Source organism: Rhinolophus ferrumequinum, chromosome 8 (assembly GCF_004115265.2).
Source record: "Rhinolophus ferrumequinum isolate MPI-CBG mRhiFer1 chromosome 8, mRhiFer1_v1.p, whole genome shotgun sequence".
Classification (NCBI taxonomy): domain Eukaryota; kingdom Metazoa; phylum Chordata; class Mammalia; order Chiroptera; family Rhinolophidae; genus Rhinolophus; species Rhinolophus ferrumequinum.
The window spans coordinates 25,857,881-25,873,207 of record NC_046291.1 but is presented as its reverse complement, the minus strand read 5'-3'; the positions used below and the strand labels follow the sequence as shown (position 1 = coordinate 25,873,207).

The 15,327-nt window shown below is 37.7% G+C and overlaps 1 protein-coding gene across 2 annotated transcripts in view; it reads left to right on the top strand.

The window, feature by feature from the left end:
- The window catches only part of ADAM23 (ADAM metallopeptidase domain 23), a 147,026-nt gene that overhangs the window by 105,273 nt on the left and 26,426 nt on the right, over positions 1 to 15,327 (top strand). For both annotated transcript variants that reach the window (XM_033112242.1, XM_033112241.1), the window contains exons 16-21: positions 2,332 to 2,403; positions 2,993 to 3,082; positions 4,328 to 4,408; positions 10,440 to 10,490; positions 11,185 to 11,248; positions 12,791 to 12,896. In XM_033112242.1, the coding sequence (XP_032968133.1) occupies positions 2,332 to 2,403; positions 2,993 to 3,082; positions 4,328 to 4,408; positions 10,440 to 10,490; positions 11,185 to 11,248; positions 12,791 to 12,896 (464 nt within the window). The remainder of the gene's footprint in view (positions 1 to 2,331; positions 2,404 to 2,992; positions 3,083 to 4,327; positions 4,409 to 10,439; positions 10,491 to 11,184; positions 11,249 to 12,790; positions 12,897 to 15,327) is intronic.

The window sequence follows — 15,327 nt, the reverse complement described above, 5'->3', positions numbered from 1 at the left end:
AGGAAGCATTCCTAATATCAGCTAGTCAAAAAATGTCCCAAGGTTTTTACGGATCCCACAAATACACATATGTATTTATATTATACAGTCTCTTTACTTAGGAAGGTCCATGTTGTTAACTGACATTTCATCAAAGTTCATATGATATAGTGTCACTATCCCTTATCCACAAATTCCTTCATTCAAAAAGTTCTGAAAATTGGCAGTGTTTTTTAGAGTTTTCAGAAAATACGTTGTCCTGAACTGAAAATCTTTATTCTTTATAGTGTAAATATTCATAAGTCTTTACTGCAGAAATATTGATGTGTTTGATTATAGAGTGTGTACCAGGCCCCTCAGGGCTGTTAGGCAGAGCATGGAAAATGCATCATACTTTTCTAAAATTCAGAAAAGCCAGAATTCTCAAATTCACCAGCTGTTAGGAATTTGGATTCGGGACTGTGGACCTACAGTAGGACTCTTGGAAGAGTTGCTCAACAGGCAAAAAGACAGGGTCGATGCTAATTAGCTGATGGTATAGAAATTCTAACTTTGCACATTTTGTATTTCCTTTTAAAATACTACTTCATGAGTCAAAAATAGTCCATTACTATACAAAATGTTTAATGCATTGCAAATTGAAAGAGCAGTGAAATCGTGTTAGCCTTTTTTTTTTTTTTAAAGTGACTAACATGGATAACTGACAGAATAATTTATTCCTATCCCCATAATTAAGTGATACTGCTACAGTCAGGGGATGGTAGTTTGATGCCTGAGATTTGTAAAACTCTCAGTCAGGATGCAGGAAAAGAAACAGGAATTTTAAAGTGACCTTGTGTCATTAAACTTGGCTGCTTTCCTTTAATGGCACTCATCTCAATGCAGCAGAAATCTGAAAGCTTCCGAGTGTTTAAAATGGATGAAATGAGTAATAATGAATTAATGTGTTCAATTGGTGTTTTTGAATTATAGTGTACATGGTTAATTTTACCTGCCTTGTAGCTCACCAGCTAATTACAAGCATTACACCTGAGGAAACAACGCTGAGTTGTTCGGAAAGGTTAGGGTTTCTAGTGTATATATAAGGATCCATCTTCTGCATATTAGCATGGTTTTTTAAAAAAGCCCCTATGGATTCCAGTGAAATAGTTTATATGTATGTATCAAAGAACTGACTTTTTTCAAGTGTTTTTAGTGACAGTGACCTGTCTCAAGATGGAAGAGTCCTAAGAATGAAATCTAACAGTTGGTTACATGGGAGATCTGATGTAAAGCCCTAGTTATGTTCCAGTCTGCCCTTTCCTTTCCCATTTTCTCCTGCCTGCTGATCAAAATACTACAGACATTAGGATTTTATTCATCGGACTTTCCCACAGGGGAGTCCCACCCAAATATCCTGTAAACCTTCCTTCCTTCTTATAATAGTTTTCCCTTCCTGGAAATGGAAGGAGGATCAGGTCTTTCTCAGGTGGACTCAGTGGAAGCCAACCCTTCCTTGGGTATGTTGCTGCTGGTAAGGAGTCTTTCTCATTCTCGTATTTATGGCTCTGAGCATTTGGGTTGGGATGTCCTGTTTCAGTCTTCACCCAGGTGTGGTGGATATGCACAGAGAAATCTTGCCCCAGGTGCTGAGAAATTGGAATGGTTCTCATAAACGATCAACTGCTTTCACAATTGATTGCAATAGAGACTATCTGGCAAGCAAGTTCATAGCACCAGTAAGGTGGATTATTCTAGAAACTTGACCCTTCCATTGCTCCAGGAATGACTGACAGTTTTCTGTCCATCTATGAGTATGTCTGCACATGTACTTAGTGTGTTCCAGGCTGTGTGGATTTCCTTTTAGTGAGAATGATGAGAGTGGATGCCCAGCCACATTTTTTTCTAAACTTACATGCGTTTGCTTGTATATATCACATGTGGCTCTGACGGAAGTATTTTTATCTTTTTGACAATTTTCATGTCTTCTTATCTGCTTCGAGATAAATTTGCAAATTGGATATGTGTGTCTTCTTAGCAATGCATCTTAGCTCCATTAGCAAATACGGAAAGTGATCTATTCCTCTTGACAGCTTATCTCTGTAAAAAGTATCTCTAATGGTGGAGGTCATCTCTGGAGCCCACCACTAGAGAATCCTCCAGGAGATAGTACCCCATTTAAAATATGGTTTTTAGAAGTGTTATTAATAAGTGAACAGTATTTCCCACACAGACATTTATAAGATGCCGTAATAACAGATCACAGACTATCACATGGTAGTTGATTAAAGGGCCATGTATGTGGCCCGATTGGTATGCTGATTTTCTGTGATAAATTAAAATATTTTTCTCTCTCTCCCTACTCTCTTTCAGCTATTTGAGCCCACAGAATGTGGAAATGGATATGTAGAAGCCGGGGAGGAATGTGACTGTGGTTTCCATGTGGTAGGTGTAAGAGATCTTTTCTTCCTTCAGCACAGCTCCTCCCCAGAGCAAACACGAGCAGCATTAGTGAGAAGCCTGCGCTGTGGTCTTACTGCCTTTCTTTCTGATCTGTCTCATCAATGCTTAATCCCAGCTCAGACACATTAGAATTAATGTTCTTATGGCCCTGTCTGAAAAAAACCTAATCGATTCTTCTAATCAAATTCCCTACCTCTTAAAAATTCGTAGCTTACATTCATCTCAGACAAGTTGTATCAAATCACGAAACATTCTTTCTGTGTTGTGTATTATTTTTGTCTTTATAAAATTAGATTGAGTATTGAGAATAATAGAGCTAACCAAGTGGGGAGTGCCTGCTAAGAAATAAGCTGAGTTTTTGGTAGAGGAGTACTTTCGTAGAAGATCAGGCTTTGCTGAGAAATATGGCAGGAAGGAATCTATCATTGTTTAAAGCGATTAATTCTTTCCTAAAGTATTTGCTTACTGTTGTATAAATCTCCTCTTCTGGATTATGCATAAGTCACATGTGGGAAGAGTGTTGCATGACCAGTGGGAAAGTTTCCTCACTCACGTGAAGTGTTTTTTCTAGGAATGCTATGGATTGTGCTGTAAGAAATGCTCTCTCTCCAATGGGGCCCATTGCAGCGACGGGCCCTGCTGTAACAATACCTCATGTCTTGTGAGTTCTCTGACAGTTCCATCTTTCTTTTCATTGACATATTAGCCAAATACCTCAATGTGTACATAGCTTGCCACAAATTTGTTGGTTGCCATTATGCATATTAGCCTGGCAGTTTTGTAGAACCAGTAAATCTACCCAAGTTTTGTCAGTCACAGCATTTACCTTTACTACGATTCACCGTCAACCATCCTATCCTCCAGTGTGTTCTTTAAAAAATATACCTATAGTCATTCCAAAATAAGCATTGAGAGTTGCCCCACTGACTTAGATGCAAACCAAGTTAATGGTTGAATATAAGAGGGACAATTCCTGTGCCTTTTTTAATAATATGACCTACTTATAGCATTTTTCTTTCAAACTGACCCTAATTTATTTTAGACGTTGAGCATAAAAGCTACTGCTTATATTTTTACATTTGGATTTTAAATCCCTTATAAAGGCAAGAGAGCTAGATAAGAAAGTAATACATGAATGCATGTTTATATGTGTGTAGATACATTGTTACTTCTATCTATAGAGACCTCCAGTTAACTTTTGAAAAGCCGTTTTTTAAATCTTCCATTTTCTCATCTATAAAACCTCTAATATTCTTTTTAACTATAATCACATGATTTGATTATTTTATTCAATACCAATGGGTATTATGCATTATGGTATTCTAGAAGATTCTAGCTTAGTCCCGTGTCCCTTACCAGATTATAAATTGCTCGAGAGGAGTGGGCTCTTTGCTTCCTCTTGTCCCCATCTCCGTTCAGACAAACAAAATGCTTTGTGTACCATAGACAGTCTACTGGTGTTGCTGAAGGGAACCACTGAAATTTATTGTGTATAGTTAGCTAAAGCAAGATTAATATCCAAGCTCATAAGTAAATTTGTGAACATTGGGTGTGTACGTCAATCTTCAGGAAGATCTTAAATGCTTATACTTTAGTGATTTGCTCTTTTGTCTTAAGCCACACTATTGTTTTTTATTTATATAGTTGCTGTCACATTCTTTTCTAAAAATAATACTCTGAGACCGTGGGTTTTAAAATCTAAACATCTACTGCCTTGGTTAATTTTCATATTTACTATAGAGCATGGTATCTGGCTTTGTCTCTATTCTGCAACTTTCTTGCTAATTCATAAGAAGAGTTTGGTGATGGTTATGAGAAAGTCTCATAGTTTTTGGTGAATATGAGAATGCTAACTCTTTGAAATTCTAATTAGTACTGGCTCCTTATATTGAATTTTCATTTGCAGTTTCAGCCGCGAGGGTATGAGTGTCGGGAGGCTGTGCATGGGTGTGATATTACCGAATATTGTACCGGAGACTCGGGCCAGGTATGGCAAACGCAGTGCTAGCTAACGCGTTTTACTTGTAAATACGGATTTAAGGCTTCAGTTTGGATTACATGTGTGAATATACTTTGGTTCCTTTGGTTTTTGTTTCGTTTTGTTTTCCAGTAATTTCTAGCTCTCTGCCATGCCTTTAAGAACATTTGCTGTAGTTTTTAGGGGCCAAAATCTCTTTTTCTTCCAAGTTTCCTTTCCATAATTAGTTCTCTTCGTCTCGTTTATACCCAACTCATTGATTTTTCTTTCCTGGTCCCCACATCTAAACCACCAATGAAACACTAATGTGCTGTTTTTCAAAACAAAACCCTTTCTTTTAACGACATTTCGGGTGGAAGCCCAATGTGGCAAGCAGGGGACAAGTAGGAATGCCCTGGTTGAAGTGGGATTGGGAGCAGAAGTCCTTTCTCACCTCTGACGCCATGTCCCTCCCACTTACACAGCTCTGGCTTCATGGCCCAGACGCTTTGTTCTTCACATTAAAATGATCGCATTAAAAAATTACTACAACATTATAACTAACGTTGCCTTCCAGCATTCCTTCTTTATATACTTCTTATGCATTAAAAGTTTATATCATGTTATTCTAAGTCTTTGTCATTCAAATGAATATTTGTTGAGCACTTATTATATATCAGGCACAGCTGTGGATGTTGGGATACAGTAGGAATCAAGATGGACAAGTCCTTGCTCTTCGTGAACTTACACTTTACTGGGTGGAGAAAGAGAAATAAGTGAGCAAAAATATCAGGTGGTGGCCAGTGCTAAGCACAAAATAAGGCGATGTGAAGAAAATGGTGGGGTGGGCAGCTTTCAGTGGGGTGATCAGGTGTATTTTCCTGGAGGAGTTGGCATTTAAGTAGAAACACAAAAAGAAGGAGCTAGTCAGAAAACAGTGAATATAGATGCTCGGCTCCTTCAAGAAATGGAATGAAAGCAGGGATAGCTGGAGAGCAGTGGAAATGATTCAGACAAGAAGTCAGGAATCAGGACAGGTAGGAACTTGGGAAGAATTTTGGATTTCATTCTACCATCATTTTCATTCTGACAGTACTTCAAAAGCATTTCCCCAGACTATTTCATATTTGTTTTATAAATATCCTTTTTACGATTGTGTGAGAGTCTGTCATGGGTATTTATCAGTTGACTTCTATGTCCAGTGGCAGATATTTAGATCATTGGCAGTATTTTATTATTATAATTAATAGGCAGTGAATATCTTTATGACTGTTCAGAGTGTTTCGTGTTTGGGGTTAGCTGCTTAGGATAAGTTCCAGGCGTGGAGTTACCTATTGCCAAGTATTGTGATATCCAAGGGGCTCCCAATAAATAGAGTACAGATGGAGGTCAAAATATCGTTTTTATTATTGAAAATGGCCAAGTTAGAAGTAATAGCTTAGTGTGAGGGCTAAATGGGCATCTTTATAGATCCCAGATTCAGGCTGTAGCAACAGGTTGTTGACCAAGTTGGGTCTGCAGTGACCTCTCCCTGCAGAGGTGGGCCCTTGCTTCGTATGTCATGGAGGGGCAGTAGAGAGTATGACTTATGTGAGCCGGCGAGAGAAGAATGGCAGAACTGAGCCGGAATGCTGACTTATTCTCCCCAAGTTTATCGGTCAGGCAAGTGAGCATTCTACCTGCCTGGGGAAGAAATGAGGAAAGTTGCAGAAAGTAGTTGGAGTTATACTGAGTTCCCTTCACTGAATGGAAACAAAAAGAGAGGGAAAGAAAGGGTCCTAATGAACTTTTTGGAAACTTCTTGATGTATATCATTTGAGGCTCAGTTCAAATGGACCCTTGTAAAGCTATGGTACAGCAAAATATGTTCAGACTATTCTTTTGTGACTTTATGCATAGCTATTTCTTATATTTAAATACCATGTTGCCCCCAAAATAAGACCTGGCTGGACCATCAGCTCTAATGCGTCTTTTGCAGCAAAAATTAGTATAAGACCCGGTATTATATTATATTATATTATACCTGGCCTTGTATTATAGTAAAATAAGACCCGGTCTTATAATAAAATAAGACCGGGTCTTATATTAATTTTTTTATCCAAAGGACACATTAGAACTGGTTGTCCAGCTAGGTCTTATTTTTGGGGAAACACCATATGTAAATAGGTTTCTTTGCAATTTTCTTATAGTGGCAAAGTGGAAGAATTGTTGATTTCGTGTCTTATGACAAATATATTAATTCCTGATACACTGTTTCACTATGTGTTTTAGTTTTGTAGAATAACACTATTTTTATACCCATCATTTATTGTTTTGGTTCTGTGTATCTAGCTCTTTTAGAAGTGTAGTTTTTCCGTTTCAACCTTTAACTGCTGAATTTCCATTGGAAATAAGCTTCTATAATGAGGGCTCTGTGTTCAAACTAATATTTTATTTTCTAAATTTAAAAACTGTTCTTTTTATTTCATATGTCTAAGGTAAAAATTGTACTTTTAAATTTCTCAGTGGCATATAAGAATAGCTTTTTTTTTTGGTAGTAATTTCTTTATATGACCAGAATGAACCTGAAATAGATAATTGGAGTAGAGGGAGTTAAAATCCTCCAGAATTCTTCTGTTTTGTAAGAGGCAGGGAATTTTGAATTTAACTAATATTAAAAATGATTAAGGAAATTTGATCTCTGAGAATCAGTACAATTGGCAATATTTTGATGTGATCTCTTTTGTCTCATAGTATGTTTTTGCTTAATTTTGATAATAACATTTACTGATGGCTTTGAGCTACTTTTTAAACTCACAATTGATATGGAATAAACAATGCTTTTGCAACTGTGAGAACTCCTTGGCAAACAATACTAGACGATAGAACACAGATATTTCTGAAAGATGTGGGAAATGTTTCTTTGTTAGCACTATGAAACGTGTCATCTAAATGGATAGTAGAACACGGTTTAAATAAGCCCATTTAAATGCTATCGCACTGTTGGAGCCAGCCTCAGTGAAACTTCTTGTACAGCATAAAACTGGGGCGTGGCATGGCACTTCGAGACTGAATCCGGAGCTATACTCACAGGAAGAATAAAATACACAGATTTATGCTTCCATTTGCAATATCTCCAGAGAATCTAAGACATTCCATAGTTTCCCTTGTTAAACGTGTCAACGATAAGCAACTTTTATTAGCCTAAACTAAAAGTAGATTGATTAGAAATCTTGCATGTAGCTATGACAGTTTACAGCAAGGGTTTTTGTTTTTTTTTTCATTAGTAAAGAATTCTATAAGTTTTTTTCTGTTGAAACACCACAAAAGTCAAAGATGACAAATTAATTTTAGACCCTGACATTCCTATTCTGGTAGCAACAGTTCTTTTGCATTTGTGTTCAGTGTGGTTGTATTCATCTTGGAGTAAGTGAATAATTGCTGTTAGTTGATTAGTAAGATAATGATTATGTTTTGAGTGGATTTAGATGCATGAAAGAGGCCATAGGAGCTCTGTTTTTGTGCAGTTGGCCCAGTACACCTACACCAGATTTCAGTGCTGATAATTACATCCTTTGAATAGTCATCATCAGGTTGAATGAAAAGCTGTGGTCAATAAAAGCTTATATGAGAGTTAGTTATTCTTTGGAAAGACATTGAACCAAAGCAATTTTTCTCAATATGTTCCTTAGTAAGTTACTGCTTCTTAGCAATTCTAAATTGGTTCTGTCACTTTTCTATAATGAACTTGATAAACAGCTTGGTAGGTGCAGAATAGAATAACTTAATTGTATCTGTGTGGGTCACTCATGTATTTTCTCAGCCAGCCTGTAGTATCTGAGCATCTACCATACTCAGTAATAATTGAGCCTGGTTTTGTTCTAGGTGCTGGGGAGGCACCAGGGAACAAAACACAAAACCCCTGTATGGAGGTTTTCTGTACAGAGCTCACATTAGGATGGAACAATAGACACATAAAAAAGTAAAACAGTAAGTCCTCAGTGAATATTGTTGATAGGTTCCCAGAAACTGTGACTTTACGTTTAACGACACATAACAAAACCAGTTTTACCACAGGATAATTGACATGAACAAGAGTTAAGTTCCTATGGCCTATTTCTTGTCAAAAAAACATCACTGAACTTCTGAATAAAGACCCTAAACACTTCTAATATTAAACATTGAAATAAATGTAAACTATATAGACATTTAGGAAAGATGAATAAAAGCAAGTAAGAACATTCTTTTCCATCCCTCTTATTCCAGTTCAGCATCACGGGTGGCCAGAGCCTGTCCCAACCTGGTCGTGCAAAGAGGGAACCCTTCCAGACAGGACACCCCTCCATCCAGGGTGCACTCTCATCCACCTCCCACACTCACTAAGACAGGAACAATTAGACATGCCAGTCACCTCACTGCACATCTTTGGGATGTGGGAAGAAACCAGAGTCCCCAGAAAAAACCCACACAGACATGGGGAGAACCTGCAAACTCCGCACAGACAATGGCCCTCGCTGAAATCAGTTGTTGTTGTTGTTTTCTTTCTGATGAATGTTATAACAAAACAATGTTATTTGAGGACCTGCTATATATGAATTGTTGGTTGGTGATAAGTGCTATGGAGAAGAAAAAAGAAAACCTGGGAACAGGGAACAGAGAATGCCAGCATGCAGGAGTTACAGTTTTGAAGCGCATGGTTAGAGAGGCTTCTCTGAGATGCTGATATTGGAGCAAAGCCAAGAAGGTGAGAGAACAAGCCATGCAGACATCTGGGGGGAAGATGGATGGAAGAGCCAGCGCAAAGGCCGTGAGATGGCAGCACGCCTGGCACATTCGCATAGCGTGAGACCAGTCAGGGCAGGGAGCAGGAACCAGGTCAGGGAGATGAAAGGGTTGGGGGCAGCAAAGGAGCAGATCGTGTTGGACTTTCAAGGCCAGGGAGTAAACTGGGAAGCTACTGAGCAGAGGGGTGCCATGGTCTGGTTTACGTTCTTAAAGGAATGCTCTGGTAGCTCCATCAACTACTAGGTGACTGGGGTGGAAGCAGGAGAATCGGGTGCATAATCCAGGTGACAGAGATGGTGATGGGTTGGACCAGTGGTAGCAGTGGAGATGGAGAAAAGTGGTCAGATAGTGATTATATTTTGAAGGTAGAGCTATCAGGATTTTTTGACAGACTAGAAAGACAGTGTGGGAGAAACAGAGGATGATTCTGTGGTTTGGGGCCTGAATAATTGGAAGAGTGGAACCGTCTTACTGAGGAAGTGAAATGCAAGAGGGAGGACCTGACTGCATATTGCTGTTTCTTAGTCAGTTGCCATACCTGGGTTTTTTGTTTTCCCTCTTTTCAAATTTGCTTTGAACATTGTAGCAGAGCCTTTGAGTAGAACTTTTTTTTTTTAATAGCTCTCTTAAATGTGGTAATTGAAATGCACAGAGAGTAAACAATTTAACTTAATTTGTTTAAGGTAATTTTGGGGGGAAATGAAGTGTACTTTTAAACAATTGTTTGGTAAATAAACCTGAAAAAAGAAATATCCATCACCTCAGGATTGTTCTAGTAACAAGTGTGTGGTTTGAGAGGTCGGAAATGTAATGGAGATGCACTGAGTCCAAAGCCAGGATATTTCTTCTTTTTAAGTAATATGCCCTATAGGTGAGCTCTGTGGGTGTCAAATATGGATTTGACATTTTTCACAGAGCTGAGCTCGTCTTGTAAATTAGTTCCTGACCGTGTCTACTCACTCCTCCAGAGCAAGCTGAGTCATTTCCTTCATTGTTCAGTTTTTAATCCCTTCTCCTTTTAACTCTAGTAAGCAAGTGAATGTAAGTTATTATTCTAGTCCACCTCATGGAAAACAGAAACATAAAAAGCACCCACTGCATGGACCTAATTTGTTTATTTTTACCAATAATAGGAGAATTAATTTAGATAATCTACTTAAGGAGTTACTCATGTTTTTCTCAACATTGCTAATTATATATTCGCCACGCTTGCATTTTTTTTTTGCATTTTTATATATTGTGCACATACCTGAACGTACTTATGCTGAACATTAACTAAAAAGATGATATTTTTCAGTGCCCACCAAATCTTCATAAGCAAGATGGATATGCATGCAATCAAAATCAGGTATGTTAGGCTATACATTTTAAATGTAATTTTAAAAGGATTAGTTTATGGGGTTTTTTCATTTGATTAAATGTAATTTTGAAGGGAAATCGCAATTCAGAATGACAGTAAATTATTGCAGTGATCTTCTAATTCAGAGTTGCTTCATGTCAGACCAAATATTAAATATATTTAACGGGTGGTAAATTTTTCAGATTAAGGACACGGCAAAAAACCTACTGGCTGAAGAATTAGGAATCTAATTGATTGAGTCGTTCCTATCTTTCAATATCAGCCTGTTTATTATGGAAATACGTGAAAATCTGTTATAACGAGTTTCTTTTCCCCCCTGAATCTATGTTATAACCTAACCATTCACATATAAAAGAAGCAAAAAATCATTTTGGTATCATCCAAAGAAATATACCAATTTTTGTTTACCATAAAATTTAAAATTTTTGATTCGTTTGGATTTAAAGAGTTGGACTATGAGGTCTGTTCTGAGTTTTAGATTTTAACTGTTATTCTCATGCTTCTTTCAAGATGCTTGTGATTCTTATTTTCACTGTGAAAATTATTAGAGTATGGGATGAAAAAAAAAAAAAAACACCCAAAAACTTTATCTAAACAAAGAAAAGGAGACCTTGCAGTAAAAATATGGTGGAAAGCGGAACTGGCTCCATGTGTTTCATGACACGTGTGTTCCTGTCCTCAGGGCCGCTGCTACAATGGGGAGTGCAAGACCCGGGATAACCAGTGTCAGTACATCTGGGGAACAAGTAGGTTGCATTTTCCTGCTAGATGGTTCAACACTGGTTTCTCTTCATATTGTTCTTCTCTGCCAGTCCTGCTGAAAGAAAAGTACAGTGTGGAATGATTTTTTTTTTTTTAAATTCAGAAGAGGGTGAGATAATAAGAACTGTGACTGTTAGTCACCCAACCACAGGTAACAACTGCTGAAGCTGGGGACTTGTTATCAGAACCGGACAGTGTCCTCTGGTGCTTGTGGCTGTCAGAAAAGGGGTATTACATTCACTTGCAAAGATTGGATTGAGTGTAGCGGTCGCGTTCATTATCCAGCCACTTGGTGTAATTTACTTTGTGTCTTGGATTTAACATTTGCCTCACAAGTTAGCTTTCTGTTCTTTAACCCCCGGAAAGTACCAGCCCTTATTTTTAAATTCTGTAATTTACTATCTTCAGTTTGAAGTGAAGAAATACAGGTACTTCCCGAAGTGCAAAGGGAGAGAGATTCAGGTACATGGTTATGATTCTCAATATGTTCCCTAAATTTTTTTTTAATGTATTTTTTTAAGAGACATTTTTATTTTTTATTTTATATTGGGGAATACTGGGGAACAGTGTGTTTCTCCAGGGCCCATCAGCTCCAAGTCATTGTCCTTCAATCTGGTTGTAGAGGGCGCAGCTCAGCTCCAAGTCCAGTCACTGTTTTCAATCTTAGTTTCAGGGGACACAGCTCTCTGGCCCATGTGAGAATCGAACCGGCAACCCTGTTGTTCAGAGCCGTGCTCTAACCAACTGAGCCATCCGGCTGCCTCCCCCAAATGTTAATGCACATGTTATCTTCCTGACATTTACATTGCCTCTCCAGTGAACTTCAGCTCTTGAGGGCCAGACCAGGAGAGAGAAATGGGTCTGCCTTGCTGCCTGGGGCTGAGTCACCCCCAAAGCAAGAGAAAGCACACAATAGGAGAATAGAGCCCCTGCACGAGTGATTTTTCAGTGTTTGACAAATATCATATAACTGAAGATTTACTTTTGGTTCTTCAGTTTTGGCAGAGGAAAGATAATAGAGGCATACTTGTCTTTTAAGAGGTTTAAATATCAAAACCTATGTGCCAACATGAAATCTTAATTGACTAAAACTTTATAGTATCTCTTAATATTAAATAAAACAGGACTAAGAATGTTTATTAGTTTTCTATGTGTCACTTCACTAATTTCTGCTGATGATCATTCCTACTTTATACCTTTAAACCCACCAACAAGAACTGGGAATAAATGTTTCTCAAGTTAGTAAAAGCAGTGGTGTGTTGGAGCTGTCTTGTATTAGCTTGTGACAGCCAACTGTTAAATCTTCCGGAATTTTAGAAGCCAGTTGACATTACATTGATACTTTCAAATTAGCCCATGGAAATTTCCATAATGGTATTTACACCATGGAAATTGGTAAATGCTGCAAATTGGGATTTTATTTTATTTTTGGAGAAACTAGTTGTTAAATGTTTACCAGTACACTACTGGTTACGGATAACAAAGAGAACTAAAATAGATTTTCTTCTCTTGTTCATCTTCAAAAGAGGCTTCAGGGTCTGACAAGTTCTGTTATGAAAAGCTGAATACAGAAGGCACGGAGAAGGGAAACTGTGGCAAAGATGGAGACCGATGGATCCAGTGCAGCAAACAGTGAGTGGTCAACTTGGAGCCTAATGCATGGACTTGGAAGCCCTGATTCACATGTGAAATGGGCATAAAATAAATGTTACCAATTTTTTAATACATGTTTAGCTATTTCAAATTTTACAGTATGCATGTAGAAAATACATTAGTGTATCTAGAGGCAAATGACCATGGACTAAACTTTGTCTATGGCACAGACTCACACCATTTCTGTAAAATTCAGAAAATTTCTCACATGCTATACTTTACTTGATGCTTGTTTTGAAGAGATACTTTGCCAAGATATTACAAATTAATATTAGGTTTTAATTTTCTATTGTTGCTAGAAGATACGGTCTATACATGTACTAGTATATACAGAGTTCAATAAGCTAAATAGGGACCATTCAAAGTGACATTATGTATATTTTTGATAATTTTACAAGTGCAGCACCATTTGATTTAATTCAACGTCTAATATCTATAGCAGAGATTTTTTCTGTCTCTATAAAGCATCTAGTTAGTACATATGGGAGGCATCTTTACGAAGGAAATGAGATGTTTTCAGAGCTCATTGGTGACATTTTGAGGACAGTTAAAATTGTGATTTAATGATTTATTAAAGTTAACTCGATGACTTGGATCTATGGGACCATTAAGTTACAGACCAAAGCTCTGTTTTCCCTACACAGTAATGAGGACTCTTCTCTCAATTTTGAAGCAGAGCAAGGATTTAAGGGAAGTTTTAATTTCTCTAGTTAACGGTTTCTATGTTGCACTTTATGAAGCTTTGCAGTTCTGTCTAGGCTTTGATGATGAGTGACAACAAATCTTTAGGGGACCACCATAATTTCTTTAAAATTAACCCAAAATAGAGCACAGAGCTTCCCACCTGATGTCTCACGAGTGAGGTTCCAGGTGTGCTGCAGTGTTCAGTTCCTGAGGTGCCAGGGAATAGGAGAAGATGGGTCCTACATTTGTCCAAAGTCCATGGGATCAGATGCCTCTGGGTGTGATTAGGTTCATTCATTAACTCCTAGACAAATCTGATCATTTCTCTGTCTCTTGTGACGTCAAAAAGTTTGGGAGGCATTGCATCAGATCATTTTAAAAGATAGCTTTTGAATATTTGGTAATAGAATATGCAACCACCAACTAGATAAAATCAATGTGTGTTCTCTGAAACTTTAAAAAATTAGTAAAATATAAAATATAAACACAAAAGTGAAAAATACACAAGCATACATTTTACCAAATAATTATGAAGTGAACTTCCATGTAACTTCTACCTGCATCAAGAAATAGAACTTTGAGGTATCCCAGAAAATTATACTCCCCCGTCATAGTGCCCCCACCTTTCTCCTGGAGGTACTGTCATTTTGTCAGTCACTTTCTTGCTTTTCTTTAGTTTTACTGCCTAACTTTTCATCTCTAGATGACATATTTTGCCAAAAGTTTTGGTAACTTTATATAAAAGGAATCATACTTCCTATATTATTTTGTATTTTGCTTCTCATTGTAAGAGTCTTCTAGGGTGTGGGCAACTGCCCATTTCTTTGTTCATTTGTTTTACTTTCATTCCCATTCCCATTCATGTACCATGGTTTGTTTCTTCATTCTATGTTGATTGACATTTAGATTGTCTCCATGTTTTGGCCATTATGACAATGCTGCTGTCAACATTCTTTACACGTAACTTAGTGCACATTTGGACGTTTTTCTAAAGCCTGTACCTAGAAGAAAAAATGCTAAGTCATAGGTGATATATATTTTGGTGCTACCAGATGATGTCACACTGTTTTTTCAAAATGGTCGTATTAGTAAACCCTACCAGCAGTACTATGTATATGAGAATTTTGTTGTACTACATTCTCACCAACGCTTGGTGTTATCAGACTTTTCACTTTTTCTTTTCTGGTGGGTGTGAACTGGTATATTATTGTGGTTTTAATTCGCACTTCCCTGATTAAAAATGAAATTTAGTACATTTTCATGCTTTTATTGGACATGGATTTCCTTTTTTGTGATGTGCCACTTCAATTCTCTGCCCATTTTTTTTTTAAGAGTTCGTTCTTTATTTCACAAAGATGCTGAAGATGCCCTTATGGTGGATGAGTCATTTAACAACGTCACCGAGGACCCAGAGGATTTCTGCCCCTTTGCTCTGTAATCCTTCGCATGTTGAGTTTTTATCCTTATGCTTGTGAACTCACAGTTGCACCATAGATGCAAAGGTTCCACATTCAAACGCAGGAAGCAGGGGTAGGAGCAAAGGGTCTTCTCCCTGTCAGACTCTAACCTTTTATCCAGAAAGCAAAATTCTCCCCATCAACTTCCTAGCTGGCTTTTTCTCAGTTCTGAACGCCCAGAAGCTATTTTTAGCTCCAGGAAGATGAGAAGGAGGGATGGCTAGGAAAGTGGACGGTACGGAATGGAAGTCCCTGGCTAACTTTGACAC